The following is a 21,871-nucleotide window of genomic DNA, read 5'->3' on the forward strand; positions in this document are numbered from 1 at the left end:
TACGTTTTATTGGGAATCAATTTAATTTCATAAATTTATTATCATTTGCAGGAAGGGAAAGCACAACTCTTTTTATCCCCTTCAAAAAATTAAGCTCTGGTAGTTGCAAACTAAGCTGTTATAAGCACATCCTCTGAATATTGAAAGCCGAGAATAATGTTTCAGAAAAAAGAAGTATAGAACCTTTAAATAAAACAAAATATGAAACTGAAAACTTCAAACCTGGATAAATACAAACAAGTTACGTAACTGGTTTTACCTTTCCTTTGTTTTCAATCGAAGTTGATCCAATGAGAAGAAAACAAGTCGACCAAATCTACTATTGTTCGCTAGGCATAATAATTAAAAATCATAAGAAAGAAGTATAACTAAAATTTACCTTAAAAGGCGCTAAATTAGAAAACAGAAATATGCGTGCAAACCCAGACTATCAAAGAAGAAAGCTTGAGAACTAATCTGCCACATAGTAAATGCATGGAAAGTAGACTACAATTTGACAATGGGATTGGTTATGATACTGATATAAAATACTACATGTAGAATATTTAAAGATTGTAGGAGTGTGTGTGGGGGGCAGCCTAGGTGGCAGTCAGGGGGGCAGAAGTAGCTACTAGGGGCACTCGCCCCCTTGCCCCCCCACTGACGTTATCACTGGGCAGATCCTCTATTTTGTAACATCCTTGGACTTGATGGATAAGTAGAACAATGCTAATTGTTCCAAGTTCAACTGCGACGTTGCCACAGTGTGAAATTTATGATCCCAAAAGCAGCTTAACCTTTTAAATTATGATGGCACAACACCTGTGCCATGGCATCGACCTTCAGAATTTGCTTTATAAGTCTCTAGTAAAGCTTTTTAGACCGGGTCTTTTGCATTCATTCAAATATGGAAGCATCATAGAACATACTTTATGGGCATTTTGCAGCCTCGCGTGCTCTGTCTGGGGGCTGTGAAGTCACAAAGATGGACTATGGGTTTTAAAAAAGGGTATATTTGAGTAGTTTTTTTCAAAAAATCCCTGACACATTACTATTTACCCTAGAATCATGGTTTGTATCTCGTTGGTTTCGTTATGAGACAAGTTTTCGAAATGTACCACTCAAATTTAACTATCGTGTACCAGAAACGGGAAACTCTCGTCCAAAATGAAAAAAGGGATTTTTTAAAGAAACAATCCCTTTCCCCCACTTTTCTCTTCACAGGTACACGATAGCGAAATTTGAGTGGTACCATTTGAAAGGCTGCCTTACGCTCAAGAAAATGAGGTATGACCTATGTTGCTAAAGTCAACAGACGTGTGTCAAACAAATCTCGATTTCTTTTTTTATTTATTTATTTTTTACACATTTTTAGTCAATTACATTAGTAAAGTATCTACATTATTATCACTATTTATTCTAAAGACATGATACGTACCTCCTTTTCTTCGTCATGAACCAGTCTTTCAAACGGTACCACTCGAATGTCTCTAGCATGGGGCCGGCCAGAGGGACCCAAAATCAGGGAAAACTGGATTTTTTGACAAAAATTTCCCTTTTTCGCGAATTTTCTCCACTATGGTACATGCTAGAGACATGCGAGTGGTACCGTTTAAAAGACTGGTTTTGGCCAAACAAAAGGGTGTATCAATCATGTCTCTACGATAATTAGGGATGAGTCAGGAAATTTTTATATAAAAATGGGTTATCCATTACTCACGTAGGGGAAAGTTGATACTGTTTGCACATTTGGCAATATTCTTTTCCTCCCTTATTTTTCAAGATATAACATTGAAATTTCGTACAGTTATTACACATAGTATGTAGTATGTTTGACACAGGGCCGGCCAGAGGGGCCCAAAATAGAGAAAAAGGGATATTTTGACAAAAATTTACCTTTTTCGCGAATTTTCTCCACTATGGTACTTGCTAGAGACATGCGAGTGGTACCGTTTTGAAAGACTGGTTCATGACAAAGAAAACGAGGTACAATTCATGTTCCCACAATGAACAGTCTTGATGATGATGACGATAGTATAGAAATTTACTAAAAAGGTATTATCAAGGGAAAATATGTAAATCGGCTGTAGCATCGAAACTATTCATCCCAGGGCCACTCTTTGTATCTCATTCTCTTCACCATAAAGCAAAGTCTTTTTTTTTTTTTTTAAGTAGCATTCGCATGATCGTACCCTATACCCAGTGGCGTATTTACGATTTTGTTTAGGGAGGGGCTTTCCTAACTTTCGGGAGGGGCTTTGCCTGGAAATGTTAAAATTTTGCAAGATATTTCATTTATTTTACTATACTAAGTAAGATTTCGGGGGGGGCTTAAGCCCGGAAGCCACCCCCCTAAATACGCCACTGCCTATACCAAAGAGAAGATATTCGCGATAAAAAGGATTTTTAAAACAGAAAATCCCTTCTTCTCACCTTGAGTAGAAATTTCCCGCATTTGGTACACTTTAGGGAAATTGTTCATACGCAGCTGGAAACACTGTTTTACTAGAAACAAAACGAGTTATGAACCATGATCCTATGATAAATAATCTTGACGTAATAGATGATTGAGTGAAAGTCTAGAAAATACCTCAAAAAAGCCATAACTTAAAAGGGTTAAACAGGCCAAAGAGGGTATTTCGTTATATAGAATTTTCACTTTATTTTGTCATGGAGATTAGCGCTCTGCTGTCCGTGAGCCTTATTTTTACAACATCCAATATATATATATATATATATATATATATATATATATATATATATATATAATTATAATATTAGAAAAATAATATTTTTAGTAGGTTCTCAATGAAATTATCATGGCTTGGGCCCTGGATTGGGGAGGAGTCAGGAAGGCAAACATTACCAGACACGATATCGGCCCAAATATGTTGTGTTGACGCAAACCGTTTGGGAAAATGGTCCTAAGGAATCATACTTCTAACTGCAGAAGTAATTAGAGTCAATTGCAAGCCTTTACTCCAAAGAAGTGTATATGTAATTGTATATTTTGAGAAAGGATTTTTTTTTAATGTCGAGAGAAGTTATTTTATACATTTGGAAGGAATTCTTTATATCATGTAAATGAAAATGTTGCATCTTTAACTACATTAGTCAAAATGAAAAATGGCGGAGGAGGATGATACGTATCCAGTACATGAGTGTGTTTTCAGGGGTGATGTTAGAAAGTTGTCAGCTTTATTGCGGACGCATGATGTTTCAAAGAAAGATAAACATGGTTAGTAGACAGGCGGTTAGTGTTGTAATGAAAAGTTGTTGGTTTAGTTTATAGATAGAAAAAACAGTAATTATGTTATAACCTGCGATCGACAGGTAGTTACGAATCGGTAATAGTAGTAACTTGAATTCTAAACTTTATAAGAAAATTTTAAAGAAACGATAATTCATTAGACCATTTGCGAAACCTATTTTTTCTGTTTTATTTTTACACTGTGTGACTGTTAAACATCGTAGTTCCGTTAATAAGAAGGTACGCTAACTGGGATTGTTCGAAATTTGAATGGATTTAAAAGGGAATTTTGTTGTTTTTATTTTGAAAAGAATTACAACGTAAGCTGTACTTCGAATTGTGAAGTATTACCTATATGGTTAACTTTTCTTATGCACAAAAATTCACAAATTTCTAATTGCAAAATTATCCCGTAATATAATCTTGCACTTCTTCAATTTGTGTTTGTACTAGTGATATGTGTTTATGTGGATGACTACTTGCATAGAGAAATATCTTTTACTTTTGGCGCATCACTAGAAAGAATTGTTGAAACATTATAATTCTTTCACTAATATCCTTCTTCTTGTCCCCTAAAATGGGACTGGACGACATGAAAATGTCTCGCTTGACATAGAAAAAATTTAATGGGGCCACCTGGAGTAATTGTTGAAAAGTTACAATTCTTTTTCGATTCATCCTCGCATGTGTAGCAGTCAAAAACTAGTCCAAAAAACAAACCAACCTGTACTCAGAAGCACGAATGCTCATTAACCGAATTAGGGCATTGCGAAGCTCATGGAAACTATATATTTCCGTACATAAAAAATAGTAATTGCAAAAGTACAAAAAGAAAAAAAATCGGCAAATTTTTACTTTGACTCAAACAATGACTTCAACAGATTCATCTGATCCGGTTCCCGGAGCAGTTTAGGAATCATTCCTAAACTGCTCCCGGAACCGGATCAGATGAATCGATTACAATTACTAACACAGTGAAAGTAATGTACGATGTTAAGAATTATACTATAAGTACAAGGGACACAATGTTACTATACGATGTTAAGAATTATACTATAAGTACAAGGGCCACAATGTTACTAAACATCAATTCAGGTGAAGCGGTGACTATAAATTTTGAGATCAAAATGGGGGGCTACCGCCCCCCAAACCCCCCGCTCAAGTACCATAAAAACATCCAAATTAATAATAATAAATAATCACACCACTACTATAAAGCTAAGATAAGAAGGGAAAAATTAAAAAAAAAACACGTCTCTAATCATAAATCAGTGCATGACAAAGAAAAAAAAATTACATCTCAAGACAATAGGACAAGCAGCAGCAAACCAAATACTTTCCCTAATACTCAAATGCAAAACAAATCAAGAATAAAAATATGAATTAAAAAAAGAAAACGCTCACTATTTCGCCATAGGAGAACACTCATGAATAATGAACTCATAACTGCTGATTCCACACACGAAAAAATAAGATACCAAGAACACATGCGCAATATTCAACATTACTGAAAAATGTTCCTTTCCGCACACACGTCGTTTTATTAAACCGAGCACACTTGCTATTATTACAAACAAGAAAAGCCAATAAACGTCCACTTTTACCATACGTCGAAAATATCTTCAGCTTTAGACTACAACCATGATAGGTTTTCTCTAACTCAATTCAACCAATGCAATTTTACGCGCTTCCCGCATGCCACAAACAGCAGCACACACATACATGCACACAGAACACGTGACATCACACTAACAAACTACCATATGACTACACAGACACCTAGTGGGAAAAATATGAACTAAGACGTCACACCAAAGGCACGAACAGTTCCAACAAGTGACTCACGCACAAACAGTTCCAGGAAGTGACTGAACCTATAAGAACCGATTAAAGTCACAGTTGGAGTCAAAGTAAAGACTTGCCAAAAAATCTACTGAAAGAGCAAAAATTAAGCTTTCGTTCCACAACTGGATGAGTCCAATAGCTTCAAAAATAAGGAATTAATGGTTACTTTTGTTCTTTGATGCCGAGTGCCAAAGAGTGAAATTGAAGCAAAATTCACATTTTTCAAAAATTTCTCCCCGGCCCATTTCTCATCCTAAAAATAGGAAAAAAATAATTTAGCATAATTTCATTGGTATTTATGTATGAAAAAAAAATTGAACAGAATCTGAGACATTGAAGCACGGTGCTCTAGGTGATTTGACATGGAATGACCCGTATATACACCACGGGGTGGACCATTATGCCCTTGTAACTTGGGATATAGTTTACATGAAGCTGCATCAGTTGCCGAAGGAGCAGGACGCTCATACTTTTAGGGATTATTCATTGAGTATACGAACTTACAAAGGGGGTAACAAAGCGACTTTTATTTACTTATCGACTGATACGAAAATAAAAAAGAACGTACCTATACTTTATATCTGCATGTGTAGTGCCCTTGTACTTTATCTATGACTATGTGTGTGTGTGGGGGGGGGAGGGAAATTTAACGGATATCGCATGTCTTGTGCACATGGATACCTCTTACTATTGCACTACGTAGAAAATTTATGGTATTTAATGTGGAAGTGGTAATAGAACACAGAAGAAACGCAGATCAGGTGGTTCTCATGTATACTATTACCGTAACTTGTATGCTAATAGACAAGAAACGCTGAAATTTTGTACCATATAGATATCTTCACAGGGACATTGTTTGGCATACTCTGTGATACAAAAAGGAGGTTAATTGCCACAGATTCCGTACCCGAAATATGAAAATTTACGGAGAAAAAAATAAAACGAGATATCTTCTTGAAAGTAATCTATGTTGGGTGATGGATCATACAGAGAAACAAAGTAAACTTCAGAAGTAGATTAATTCTCGTATTGATGTGATATTAACTACAAAGGCAATTGTGCATAATGTGGCAGGGCATTACTGCTGTATCAACGGACCACACGAAAATAATAAAAAGTTTCTCCCTCAAAATACTAGGTTGCGGGCTTATGGCATAAAAACTAGAGCATAAGACACGAACCAACTTGTGCTAGGTGACCACTAAGAAGTACGATTGCTATCTAAGTGTATCAGCGCAGGAGCGCAGCAGGGGTTCCGAGCGTTTGCGAGGTGGTGCGTCCATAGGGTGCAGGCGTATCGGCGACGTTGTTTATTGTATAAACAAGGATAATGGGGAAACACTTTACATGTCATAAAATGCATGGCTTATGTGTTGCATAGCTGGCCCGTTCCATCTCAATTCAGGCAGGTATATGCAAAATTGACTAGGTGACTATCTCTGATTTTTTTGAAAAAAATATATTTGGTAACCCTGTTGGAGATATGAAACCTGCAAAGAGGTTTCTCCCAGAAAAAATTTTGTCTTCGAGTTATGGGCTAATGAAATTCGGACGAAAATCACTATTTTTAATAAGAAAGTGGATGAGCAAAATCTTGAAAGACACGTAATTCAGTAACTACTTGTGATAATTGGATGAATCTTTTTTATTTAGAAGTGCTCAGATTACATTTGTCGTTCTGATATAAAAAAAACTCGAATTACAGTCCAACAAGAGTATTTTGTAAACACCGGAAAACTGAGTAAAAAAAGTAAAATGCAAGAATTTTGACATTTATTTTCCGTATGAAGGATTAAAAAAAGAACCGTATTATTGTGACACAATATAATACTCCTTCTGGGATCCCTATAGATCATTTCGTTTCCCATCTACGATGGCACATGGGTGAGAAAACGTGAGTGAAATATAATAAAACGTCATTTTCGCATGAAATTAGGACTGACTTTCTCCAAATGGCTATTAAAAAATCTGAAAATCTGCCTGAACGATCTTTCATTGTTCCCTATGTAAATCATGCAAAAAGAAATGGAGATACTTGTGTATTAAATTTTTCGCAAATTTTAAAAATATTGTTGCACAGGGGTCGGGTATTATGCAACCATGCTTGGCGTGGTAGTTCTTTTTCTTTTTTAATTTTCATCGTTTGAAGAAGTAAATCGAAACGTGCAATGATGCAATATTCTTATATAAATGTACACTAGAATATATATATGGAATTTAACATGTTCCAAAAAGTGGTCGATTTAAACAACTTTGTGGTATGTATATATAACATGAAAAATTAATCAATAGCATAGTTAATTATTACATACTGGCTTCTCTCTCTGTAAGTCATGTTGAATCAAAGAGGTCTTGTACCAGCATCACTTCTTTGGAAAGGAATTTGTGAGAGCGTGCTGATGCACAAGTAGGAGACTGCGGAGTGAGTTTTAGAAGGACATCTTTCAAATTAATGTTACACTCATCGTTTTCAGCTGGCCATTTAAAGGAAGTTGCAGGTCCATGAGGAATCATAAAAGACACTGTAATATCGCGAAATTCCTGTGAGAGTGAAACTACTTGACCCACCCACCACTGCTTATCATAGACGCAAGCAACAAAATCTCCAATTTGAAGGTCATTCAGAGTATAATATATTCTTTTGGAACTGTTAGCTACTTGTATTTTTTCAAGTACATGTTTCGTGCTTCTTGCCATGAATGTGCCTGTATTATCGACCCGCCAAAAATGACTAGACTGAATACCAATCACAGGTTTAACATTGGCCCACTCTTGTGATTTTTGATTTCTGAAGTCTTGAATAGTACGTGCACTTAATAATAAGAGCCTTGTGCCTTTGATAAGTTCCGAAACGGTGTTGACAAACGATTCTGCATCCCTTATAGCTCTTACCGGGTCATTTCAATAAACGTTGTTGCGTAATGTTTGCAGAGCCCACCTATACCGTCACATGTACTTTTTCCGTGTCCCATTGCCGAGAAGATCCATCTTCTCTTGATTGAATCGTCTTGGAAATGTTTTTCAAGCTCATACAGCTGGAGCCTGTTTTTAAAATGAGAAGCCGCTCCATCTGAAATATAAATTATGAGCAATTCATTGTATGAGTCGGTGATTTCATTAACATCTTGATGTATCAGTTTGATTGCAAAGTGCATGAGCACTATCATGTTGCAAGTCATTGCTCACTCCCGCATAACTTTTTGTGTTGCCATTGAAGTACACTACACACGTAAATATAGAAATCTGTGATTTGTGCCAATGATAACTTTGGATTTCATCTGGCAAAATAACAGACCAGTTCTCGGCAAAATCGAAATGCAATACCAAGAATGTTTCAAGAAGTGTAGATCTTTTTATTTCCGCTATGCATTCTCGCTGGATTTTTCTAATATAGCTATGAGTTATTCCTTTTGAAATCCAGCACTTTACATGCTTTAAAAATCTGTTTAGGTTTCCAGTTTCTTTCACAAGATCTCCGCTATCCCATAGTGCATACGTGATTTCATCACTATCTTGTATCTCTAAACTATGTTCCGAAATTGCATTTGGTCCTGGGCAATTCTCACATTCTTGCAACCAACACTTTTCGGTAGGATCGCTACAGAGACACAAAGAGTACAGATCTGTATCTACTATATTTCGTTCAGTGAGATTGCTCAGGGATGTACATCTGAGATTTATATTGGTACAATAAATGCATGTGCATGTTTGTTTCACCGGCTGACATTTAACCCACTTGGGACGTAAAGAGTAAAATTTAGAAATAGATATCTTTATATCGGGATTACCTTCATTCATCAATCTGAAGGCTTCTTTAATGGAGCGGGTCATAAAACGTTTAACTCTTTTTACTTTTTCACCGTTTTCATATACAGAAACAACATCTTTTTGATTCGAACTTTGTCTAGAACAATCTTTACTATCATCTACGTAATATGACAATGCAGTCTCGAGGTAAGCGGTCGGTAAAGGGTGTCCTTGGTACGGATCTGGCGTTGCCCACATACCCTTTTCTTTTTTCACTTTGCGTGACTTATTAGATTGTCGCAGATGGGATGCGTTCGACGATCATGCGTTTACTGAAGGTTTCAGACACGATACCGAGAAGTCGTACTCTTTCACGATAGGGTGATTTCTCTATTGCACAAGTGATGTTGGAAAACCACATTTCACAATTATTGCAACTCTCGGACGAACTTCCTGAGGAACATGGTACACTCACACCAAAAGCATCTTGTAATTTTCCAGACACTGCCGTCGAAAACACGTTTTCTAGTTCTTCTGATTTTCGTTTTACGTACGTGACTCTTCTTTCTTCCTTCACTTGCCATGGTTTTCTCACGGGTGACACTTGCGTATCAAGTGCACTTATGCTACTATTTAAAGTACCAATCACTGCACTACTTGGAACGTAGATTGGATCTGAAGTCAGTGAATCGTCATCTGCAGTCATTTGATCTGTAATAGTGATCGCACTATTTGGTTCAACCGAAGCAGCTGGTTTCTCGATCTGAGCCTTGTATTAAATAAAACAGTTTATGCACAAGTTATCAGCACTGTTTACTTGTACTTGTGATCGGAAATAATTTTGTAATGACTCTGCAAGATCACCAACAACAGTAAAACTTTTCGTGTTACTTTTGTATATTACTTTCTTGTGTCTTTTTAGATAATCACTGCACTTAACTCTCTTGGTGCTATATTGTGAAGACATATTTGCAATGCTAACTAACTTTAATATACATTAGATAGTATATCTATTGTGAAACACGAACAAGACGATGCATTGACATGCGCAATGGGTAATATCGTTGACATACAACACTTCATACAATGCAGTGTATCTCCAATGCAGTCTAAATGCCAAATGGGTGCTATTCCAGAGCGTTTGATGTACTGCAAAACACTTGCATCATACCTAGGTACATGTTGCGCAATACTATGCAACTACTCCAGTATCATGGTTGCATACATTACAGGCGCCATTGCTATGCGTGGTTACATACCCGGCCCCTGTGCAACACAATATTTTAAAAATTTACCAAAAATTTAATACACAAATATCTCCATTTCTGTTTGCATGATTCACATAGGGAACAATGAAAGATCGTTCGGGCAGATTTTCAGATTTTTTAAGAATGGCCTTTTGGAGAAAATCCGCCCAAATTTCAAGCGAAAATGACATTTTATCATACTTTCACTCACGTTTTCTCTCCCATGTGCCATCATAGATGGGAAACGAAACGATCTATAGGGATCCAGAAGGAGTATTATATTGTGTCACAATAATACGGTTATTCTCTCATTCTTTCATACGGAAAATAAATGTCAAAATTCTTGCATTTTACTGTTTTACTAAGTTTTCCGGTGTTTACAAAATACTCTTGTTGGACTGTAATTCATGCTTTTTATATCAGAACCTCAAATGTAATCTGAGCACTTTTAAATAAAAAAAGAATCATCCAATTATCACTAGTAGTTACTGAACTACGTGTCTTTCAAGATTATGCTCATTCACTTTTGTAATACAATTAGTGATTTTCGTACGAATTTCGTTAGCCCATAACTCGAAGACAAAATCTTTTCTGGGAAAATCCTCTTTGCAGGTTTCATATCTCCAACAGGACTACCAAATATACTTTTTTCAAAAAAATCGGAGATGGTCACCTGCCCCCCCCCCCCCCCCCACCTGCCTAAATGGAGATGGAATGGGCCAGCTTTGGATGATATACAATATGCCAATATAAAAATAAAATTAGGACTCACTTTCAGTGGAACTTCGTAAATGCCGGAACTGTTTACTCAGTTGTCAATAAATTGAAAGTATCCAATAGCGAAGACTGGTATGGACTTTCGAATAACATATTGAAAAAAGATATTGACTTAATAATAGAACCCTAGGTTTACCTACTAAATTGGATGCTCTTTGAGGGAATTTTTCCAGATTGCCTAAAATATACTATAACTGTACCAGTACATAAAAAGGATGATAAAAATGAGGTTAAAACCTATCGTCCAATCTCTTTAGTACCGATAGTTTCGAAAGTTTTTGAACAATGCATCAAAGATCAACTATAAACCTTCTTTGAAGAGAATAAGCTTTTTCATTCCTCGCAATTTGGATTTAGAAAAGGTCGTTTCACAGTTAAAGCTGTTGATAATCACAAGTATTAGACTGTTTTGAAAATAATATGAACGTTGTGTAACACTATTAGATTTAACTAAAGCTTTCGATACAGTGTCACATGATATACTCCTTTCAAAATTGCATTATTATGGGGTTAGAGAAAAAGAACTGTCTCTGATTAAATCTTATCTCAGTAACAGAAAACAGGCTGTTCGCGTTGGTAATTCAGTTTCAGAATTTTTGCACGTAACAACTGGTGTACCACAGGAAAGTGTCCTGGGGCCATTTCTTTTTCTAGTTTACGTTAATGATTTTCCAAGTTTTCTTCCTTTTAACAGTGTTTTGTATGCTGATGATACAACTGTCTTAACCATGGATAAAAATTTTAAAAATATTCAAACTAAAAACACACAAATGTTAGAAGCGTGTTCAGTATGGCTAACTTGTAATAGGCTGCTATTAAATGAATCAAAGACGGATGTTTTGTATTTTCATCTTAATAACAACATACATGATTTGAATGAGTGTCATTCTGTAAAATTGTTAGGAATCCACTTGGATCCAAAGTTAAACTGGAACATACATGCTGAAAATCTATATAGAAGACTATCTAGAGTTATATATTTATTACGTAAACTAAAAACTGTTGTTAGTGAAAAAATACTTCTGTCAGCCTATTATGCTTTCTTTCATTCTCTATTGCTCTACGATATATTATTATGGGGTAATTCAACTGGTGCTCAAACCGTTTTTAAATGGCAAAAAAAGTAATATTTTCCATAAGTAGAAGCTTTGCTTTGTATATACTTAAACACAAACAGAACTATTTGCTGAGCAAAACAATATATTCACATAAAAAACTACATACGTGTTACAGTTTTTTATGTGAATATATTGTTTTGCTCAGCAAATAGTTTTGTTTGTGTTTAAGGCAAAAAAAAAGGGAAAAAGAGTGTTAAAGGGACTACGTGATAATGACTCTTGCAGACCTTTCTTTAAAGAGGTGCAAATCATGACAGTGCCCTCAATGTATATCTATAGCTGTCTCATGTATATTAAAGAAAACTTGGAAAATATCAGTACCCGAAATAAAATTCATTGCTATAACACAAGATACGGAGACGACCTCGATACACCATATTTCAGGTTAAGTAAAACACAAAAGAGTTATAAATACACTGCGATGAAGATGTATATTCTTCTACCTACAGAAATTCGTGGTATGTGTAATAGAAACTTTGAGAAACACTGTAAATCTTGGCTCATTGAAACAGCTGTGTACAGCGTTTTAGAATTTGAGAAAGAATTAAAAAATAAAAAGTGACTAGTTATGTACCTATATATTCAATGTATATATATTTTGTATACTCACTTGACGTTGTCTATTGCAACAAATGTTGTTTAACGACAATAAAAATATTCTATTCTATTCTATCCAGACGAGTACCAAAATGTACTAAATTAAGTTAGATTCGATTAGGTTTGGTTACGTGTTCGTATTCTTTTCTGTAGTTTCAATTCTTTCCCACGCTTACGATGAACTGTTCGCTTGTTTAGTAGACTATGCCTTTCACACAATTTCAACAACTGATTCTCCCTATTATTATATAATTCGATAAAACTCAAACAGGATGTGTCACAATCTTGTAATTTACGCACCATTTCTACACTGATTTTCCAACATTCCTACTTACAACAATTTAAAAATTCATATACTATTGTACACGTGGAACTATTGAATTTTCTTGTTGAGCCGCAGTGGCTCACTTGTGGTGGGTTCCTGGTTCGATACCAGCTCTAGTCAAGTGAACTTTATGGTAGACAAACACCTTGTGCTTGGGTTTGGTCGAGGTTCTCCCGTATATTCCGCTTTCGTCATGTCACCATTATCGTCTATCTCATAATCACTGTGTCCCTTAGCCCCGGTGCATAATTATATGAGACATTGAAGTTGATAATAATGAAGTCATAAAAGGAATCCGTAAACCTCTATACGCGTTTAGTGAAATACTTTGCACCATTGACACTCGTTCATATTCCTATTTCTAGTAAAAACGAATTAGACAGTTTTGTAGAGTGACAAAGAGGTGGGTAATTCTATACAATATAGCATTGGAATCAAACTATTCAGCCGTTCCCTCGTGACGCGATCACAAACGAATGGCAACGGCAATTCAGATGTGAAGAAAGAAATTTAATAAATGTTCTCCTTCCCCTAGAACCAGGGTTGGCAAAAACCATGGTTTTTATTGAAAAAAATCCAAAAAACCCGGTTTTTTGGGTTTAAACCAGGTTTTTTTTTTTTTTTTTTTTTAAGTGTAAATAATTTGCCCTATGTATTTGTATCACATATGGACAGAAATAAGTTTGTTTCGCCTTGGTGTTATACATTTGAACTCGAAACCGGGACTAATTAGCCACAAATTCGATACGTCTACCGACTCACTCAGGAAGGCAGGAAGGACTCCTGATAAAAAAATATGTTGTACTGATCTTTACGTAGGCCTACTTGTTAATTTATACAGAGTTACATATGGACAATTTCAAAATACTGCAGACTACAGAAGAACTAATTTAGTCCAAGTTAAAGAAATACAACGACTTATTTGCATATCAGTAAGAAAAGTTAGTAAAGGTACTAATTAATTGAGTCCACTTTGGCTCTGACCAATTTATAGATAAATAGATACCAAAGATACTTCTGATTTCAATAAATGCCTCTCGTGTGGTTTGTATACCCCCCCCCCCCTCCGAAAAAAAAGAACGGCATTTCGATGTATTTTATCAACAGTAAACATTATTAAAACGAAACAATATTCAGAATTTTCCTTTGATTGCAATTGCATAACAACAATAGCAAACTATAAAAAACTCACAAAAGAAACATTCATAAACCCATAAAAAAGTTGCTTTGTAGTATAGTCTCTTTGAATGCATGGGTCTGAATATAATGCGAATAATATACGTGAGTGAAACGTGATAAACCACAAATGTGTGTTCATCACGATTTTACGAACACTTACACTTTGACGAACATTTTTCATTTTTTGGTTTAAACATTTTTTTTTTTTAAAAAGCTGGTTTACACCAACCATCCCTGCTTAGAACGGACATTTTCAGAAACGGAGAGAGGTGTGGCCCTTATATTTAATGAGGAATTTATATACCGAATTTCCTAATGTGACGGGCTCATAAGATACTGTATTTTTGGCTGAAATTTTGAATTCCTTCTGCTTAGGATGTGCCCTTTAACCAAAGTAACGATAAAAACTCAGCTCAACGTAGGCAATAACTATGTTCAAAATTCATTTCAAATTTTCCAACCACGTGCTGTGATCACAAACAACAAACAGCATCTCTTTCAATGTGAAGAAAGGAATCAGAGAAAATCCCTCTTCTCCTCATGAAAATTTTCAAGAACGTTGGAACACGTGTCCACTTATTTTTAATGAGGAGTTTATATACCAAGTTTTATCTTCCTAACCTGGCGAGCATGTGGCATACTAGATTTTGTATACATTTTGAACTCCCTTTAACTCCCCTAGAATGTGCCCTGAATCAAAGTAATATGATAACCCAGCTCATGTTTGTCCAAAATTTCAGTTCAAACAATTCAACCGTTTACCCATGATGCGATCGCAAACAACAGACAACATCCCTTTGAACTAAGAAAGAAATTATAAAAAATGTTCCCCTGGCCCCTTGAAACGGGAATGGGTTTTTCTTGAGAAGCTTATATAGTAAGTTTCGTTTTCCTAATTTGAAAGATGAGGTACTAAAATTTTTGCTTAGATTTGATCCTCAGTTCCCCTCTTAGAATACCATTTCATTCTAATCAATAATAATCAGGGAATAACATATTCAAGTTTTGGAACGAAATTTTTATTAATTATTGCACTAAATTGGAACAAATTTTAATTAATTATATAAGCGCATATTGATTATATCAACATAAAATTTATCATTACTAGTATTAAATATATTGCTATAATGTTATATACTCAGATCATTTCGATAAATTGCGTTCTTTAGTAATTCTGAGTAGAGTGCCAACGCCCTTAAGCCGATCTCTGTTGCATTGGACAGAATTCAAAGAAATGAAACAACAATATCTGACGCTGTAGGAATATGGAAGTGTCTTCATGAAGAGTGAAAAGACGCACTCCAAGACGAAGAAATGGAAAATAAATATGAAAACAGATATAAGCAAGCATTAACGCCTTCCCATTTCTTGGCCTACCTTGTCGATCCGAAACAGCGAAAATTCAAATTAACTGCCGAAGAAAACGATTTAGCTTTGAAATTTGCAGAATCTTATGGTGGTACTTCCCTGCTACCCACGGTAATTAAATTTCAAACAAAGTCTCCTCCCTTCTCTAGTGTGATGTTCACAGATGAAGTTCTACAAGCTGTAACAACTATTGAATGGTGGAAATCACATGGAAGTGTACTTGACAGTAGTGTTATGAAGCCAATTACGCAGTTGTTTACAGCTTCTGCTTCATCTGCAGGAATTGAAAGAATATTTTCTTCTTTTGGTTTTGTACAATCTAAGATACGAAATTGTTTAGGCACTTAAAAATCTTCTGAGTTAGTTTTTATTTTTAAGCAACTTAATCAGTAAAAGAATTTAAATGTGCTCGTGTAGAAAAATTTGCATTGCACTACACAGTGAGTATGTTGCCTTTATAAAATTTTTGTTTATAAAGTGAATAAATTTTACATACTTATTTTTACTATATCATAATGAATATCAGCATCTTTTTATATAATGTTAATCAGTGTCGTGTTATATAATGTGATGTGTTCGTATTTCTTGTACGCACTTGTATTTACCTATAGAAGAGAAATAATCGTTAGGTGTATTGTATAGGTAAATATTTAATTTCATTTTGTTACATATCAGTATAAACAAACAAACACACACACCCCCCCCACACACAGAGAATACTATCTGCTTAGGTTCCGTGGGTAGAAATTGGGCTAGCTGTCCCAAATTCCATAAATGCCGCGGTCCTTCACAGCATGATGTCGTTTGCTACATGACAAACCATACCCGGGGGTACACCATGACGATGTATTGTACAAAACACATGAATGCCTCGCAAGGTTTCGCTGTGGTAATGTACAAACGAAGAATGCGACATGAGTTGCTGAGCCAACGTGAGTGGACCACTGGACCGGGTTTCTTCTTCGCCAAGTTTGAAGAACAGTATCCTGAGTGAATTGCTCTGCAGATTGCTAGTAAATATTATTGGTCCGCACTCAGGTCTTCAACTTTTGCGAATTCATCCAATCAGTCAAGATTTATTGCTTGGTATTTTACCAAGGGCGCTTCCTCGCACTTGTCGAGCTTTCTTTGGATGGATCCCGAAAGTGTTTTTGGACCCAATGCTCCCCTGTCGAGATGTCTTATTAAGTAACGAAGCGGTAGTTCATTTCCGTGAAGAAGGCAAACGGTAAATTGAAGTTCTCGATTTAGTTTTTTTTTCTTTCTTTTTCAAACTGTAGAGCCCCTTTAAAGCTTCCCGTGTTGGTGTACCGTCATAGCCAGCTGCTACCACCGTTGTCAGGTGAGTTCCGTTTTCATCCAGAAATTGGTACACAGACGCGGCGATGTCCTCTCCACTACCAGACTTCGGCATGACTTTGCCCAAATATATTGAACCTGGTTCATCCATTAATGTTAAGTGTTCTTCTTCGATCTGCCGTCGATACCAATGTTTTCATTTATTCGCTTGCGTTAGGGTCTGGTCTTTTCTTCCATCAAAGAAGACTCTTCTAACAGATTTTCCGGCTATGTCGTTACTTTCTTGAACAGCTGCGCTGAATTTACTCTTTTCCCTCCTAATCTTATTTTTACCAATAACAAGGTTTGTGCGGTCCGTTTAAATGTCTCTTGCATCTTGAATAGCTGTACTAGCGATTAGTAAAACTACCCGGAGAAGAAATAACTGCGTTTCCATGCCATACCCAAACAGTAGAGCGAATGGTGCGTTTGGTGACGCAAGCTTCTCAATCTGTGTGTGGGCCGGTAAGTCACAACGGATTCTTACGCTGTGCTTTGATTTCTGCCAACACTCGGATCAAGAAAAAGACTATGCCATCTAGAAAAGTAAAGCAAGTAAGTGAGGACGCAAGCAAGTAAGGCCATGGCAGAAAATTAGACAAGGCAGGAGAGCGGAACTAAAAGTGGGTGGAACTCGGAAGTGCAGTCACCTCCTCCTCGTGGTGAGTTCTGGGCTATTTTGGACAAAGAATAAATGATCGAGAATGTTGATAATGAATTGCATTAGAGGAAAAGATAAATAAATACATAAGTAAATAAACTCTGCTCTTAGCCTAAACAAAAATAAATCTATTTTTTTTTTGTACATAAAAATAAAAAATGCAACCTTCTTGCCTTAAGCGTTGAAATTTGGCCAATTTAAGCGAAGAACTTCACTGCGAAAAATTAAGTGAGCTTTGGGAAGGTGAATTAGGTATAGTTCAAGCTGCCCCTAAAGCTGAATTCCATAGAACCTCAATGCGGCACATGAAGGCGTTGACTAAAAATTCTGAAAAAAATCTGGCACACTTTGCCCATTAAAATACAGCCTTTAACCACTTCGCCGAACCTATTTTCGAAAAAAGTTGAAATTCGGCCTACCCTAATATATATATATATATATATATATATATATATATATATATATATATATATATATATATATATCGGGTGTTCTAAAATGGCGCCCACGGACCACAGAGTGCTATTCTACAGGTCAAATAAAACAAAAATGTTATATGATAAAATGCTCTCCGGGGCCTCCTTCGGCCGCTATAGGAAATCAAAATTTCACTATGTGGCAACATTGAATAATAAGTTGGAACCATTAGCATTGCTCTACAAATCCATCAAACAGTTACATCGATTGTTAAGGTAATAAGTGGTGCTAATGTCAACGTCTATTGACTTTAACTGTCATCTAGAAAGAATCGATATAACTTTTGATAGACTGGTAGATCTAATCTATGGTTATTTATTTGAGACGTTGAAACATAGTGCAATTTGTGTCTCCAGACGAGGGCTCTAAAGGTTGCTTTATTTTGACTTGTAGAATAATGCTCTGTGGTCCGTGGGCGCCATTTTTAGGACACCCGATATATGTATGTTTTATATATGTTATACATATATAAATAAATGATATCAAGTTATCTACACTGAGTATGACCAACATAATACAACAAATGTAAGATGGTTTAGTAGTTAGTAGAAAGAAGTATAGCACAGTATGTACACTGCCATAAACGAATAGCTTTTAGTTTCTAATCAAGAATGGCATTTCTTTTTTTTTTTTAAAAAAAATCAATGTTGTTATTAATAATTTTGCAGTTATGATAAAAGAAAAGTAGCCTCTTGTATATATTACCAAGTACGGTATGTACAATTCTGAACTGAAAATTGTGAATATTGAATTCTAAATTCAGCATTGTCATTAAGAATGAATTCTACATTATAAAAATTCTTGAAATTCTTGGCCCAGGAATTTTAATCTTAAATAAATATGAGCTACGAACTAAGGACAGCAATGGCGAGGTTGGCTAAATGTTAAGTTTATATTCTTTATATGGTATCGTTTGATAGCTATCTACTTATAAGCAAACAAACACGATTAGTAATTATAATTCGTCACATTATTTAATGATCAGTAATATGCCATTCCCACAAATACAGTAATCTTATCTTAATAGCTCACTGTCAGTATGTATATTACTTGAATCATAAACTAACTTTCATCACTACGTGATTATCCTATTAACTGTCATCACTACCGCTACTAACTAACTAACTAACTAACTAACTCTATGGCCTATGGAACCCAGACGTTCAATGCTGCGTTCACAAAAGCTCTCCATTGACTTCTATCCTTAGCTAACTGCATCCAGTTTCTACTTTGTATTCCAATCTCTGCGAGATCCATCTTAATATTGTCCTCCCATCTGCGCCTGGGTCTTCCTAATGGTAGTTTTCTGATGGGTCTTCCAGTCAAGCCTTTGAAAGCGTTTCTACTTTCTTCCATTCTAGCTACATGACCTGCCCACCTAAGCCTCCTAGACTTGACGACCCTAACAATGTTGGGTAAACCGTATAAATTATGTAGTTCCTCGTTATGAAGTTTCCGCCATTCCCCATTCCCGTTCCTCTTTGGTCCGAATATTCGTCTCAGGATCTTGTTCTCAAATACTTTCAATCTATGTTCTTCCCTCAGTGTAAGCGACCATGATTCGCAACCATACAGAACAACAGGCATGATTATTGATTTATATATTTTAAGCTTCAAATTCCTCGACAGAATTCGCGACAACAAGAGATTTTGAACCGAATAGTAACACGAATTCCCTGCTTTTAGTCGACATTTAATTTCTTCGTGAATATAATTTTCCTCTGTATTACGGTCCCGACGCATTTCCATGTATTTAGTTTCCTCTGCATTTACATTTAAACTCATGTCCCAGCAAGCGTTTAATAAGATCTCTGCATTTCTTTCTATTGTTCTCCTATCATCCCCTATTAAATTTACATCATCAGCATATGCCTGGTGAATACCGTTCAACTCTAGGCATTACCACTACACGGATTTAAATTGGATTAGAGTTTCAGAATGGTCAAAAGTACTGTATTTAATTTCAGTATGAAGGAAAATAAATTTGATTTAAATCATTGATTTTTTTTTAAAAAAATCATGTGATTTAAATCACTTTGATTTAAATCAAACCACCCTGATTTTGTTATGGTTTGGTTTGCACATGCGTATCTTTTTGTACATAAATTAACAAATGAACGTCAGTTTAGCTAAAAGGTCTAAGTTCGCTATTTTTTCCAAGCACTTCCGGTTCGAATTTTAAAATTCTGTTTTCAAGCATTTCTGTCGGTTGGTAAGACCTAGTTACCCGCTTTCCGAAAAATGTTTTCTATCGCTTCTTTGTGTGAATTCGAGTGATTCTGTTTCAAATCGTCCAGGATGGTTCACACGGCTCTCAGATTTAGTTTATTTTTTTAAATTGGAAACTACATACAAAATTATTAGACCCATATTTTTTCTTTTTGCTGAAAAAAATTTCTCCATCGATACACAGCCTTCCAAAATGCCGGCCGTCTTCGGATTGCTCGAAAGACTGAAAAACATGCCAAATTGAGTTTTATTTTAGGGAAACGAGTGTACTTAGTAACATAATCTCATTAGTAGGAATAATATAAAGCAGTATGTTTCGGTAGAGGGACAAAATTCGTCTGTTGGTCCAATAAGAATCGCGTAATTCACTCGCAGTGTGGCCAACTTTGGTGAAAATTTTGCTAACTTCAAATACTTTTATTTCTGTCCTCTCGAGCAATATCAACCATCTGCTTCTAGCATCGAAATTTACTCTATAAAGTCTCTTGAAAATGTAAAGAACTTACGTTTCTGATTATTACATCCTACGATATAGTATAATGAAAAACAGAAAATTTCATTAAGACACCATGTTTGGCCGCCATTTTCTCAAAAATCCTACCTTTAAAAAAATCTGAAATTTTTGCAGCTATTGGAGAAGTACCTAAGTATTTAATATCCGTTAACCGTTCATGCGGCTGCACCCTCTAACGTTCACAGTTAATTACTAAAATGTCGACTTTTGTACTTGGACTGTAAATATTTCCTATGGACATTTAGGTCCTGTATACAAAGCAATTTGAAAAGCAATATGAAAATTTTGAGAGTTGAATCCTGACATGAAATCAACTAGAAAAGTTCCCATAAACATGACTCGAATTCCGCTTAGTTTTCAAGTTACAGGGTTTCCAACTCGGGACCAAAATCGGCTCGCGACAATGGAAAAGAAAGCATGTAATAATTCACGTTAAATTAGAAACTATGCGTTAAAGTTATGAAGTTCATAAACGTGATTTATATCAATATGATGATTTTTACGTGAGTAAGGGCGATGCAGTTCGGTTGGCAGTGTTACCAATTTGGTAAAACCTTTATTTGTTTGCAAATTACACTACATAGTTTTTATTTGGTATTTGGTATTCATTAATAATTGTAAACATCACATGAAGCAGTTTTTCCCACATCACCACAGTTTTGAAAACTTACATGTATTTCATTAAAAGGTTTTATCCCATGCGTTATTAATAGTTTGCAACTTTGAGTGTGAATTTCACTTGATGTTTTCCATCATTAGTAAAACCAAAATGTCGAATAAAAACTACATCTGTGTAAGTAATAATAATAAGAAGAAGAAGAAAATTTGTTCTTTTTATTAGTGCAGAACCTCTCGCAACTCTACACATCAAATTCGAACTTGTACAGGAAGCGAAGTGATCTCTGCTCGGCAAGTTGTAACGTGTTCAAGAAGTTCTGCTGCAACCACGAAACAGTTCATAAGTGATTTGGTGTCGTGGGCATCGTCCTAATGTTCTCTGGAAGCATGAAAATTGTTTTCACTGGTAATATGACATTGTAGTGCACTAATTACAGTGTTTGTGTGAATGACAATAGAGAAGTCCTATTACAGTAAGAACCGCATTAAATGTGTTGATTATGCTAAAAGGCATAAGAGAATTCTGTACAGGAAGAATTCTCGAGAAAAATCGGTAAATATATGGATTGCGTACAGCGTGTCTGCCCAAACGTAGGCTTTAA

At 35.6% G+C, this 21,871-nt stretch overlaps 1 protein-coding gene across 2 annotated transcripts in view; it reads left to right on the plus strand.

Moving 5' to 3' along the window:
- The first annotated feature begins 2,898 nt into the window (after nucleotides 1–2,898).
- The window catches only part of LOC145686301 (ankyrin repeat domain-containing protein 13C), a 234,923-nt gene continuing 215,950 nt past the window's right edge, over nucleotides 2,899–21,871 (plus strand). The window contains exon 1 of one of the 2 annotated variants that reach the window (XM_081759446.1): nucleotides 2,899–3,217. In XM_081759446.1, coding sequence (XP_081615572.1) covers nucleotides 3,106–3,217 — 112 coding nt within the window. In that variant the 5' untranslated portion in view covers nucleotides 2,899–3,105. The remainder of the gene's footprint in view (nucleotides 3,218–21,871) is intronic. The other variant, XM_081759447.1, reaches the window with a different exon arrangement.

This window comes from Thermobia domestica, chromosome 5 (genome assembly GCF_964235325.1).
Source record: "Thermobia domestica chromosome 5, izTheDome1.hap1.1, whole genome shotgun sequence".
In the NCBI taxonomy this organism is placed as follows: Eukaryota; Metazoa; Arthropoda; class Insecta; order Zygentoma; family Lepismatidae; genus Thermobia; species Thermobia domestica.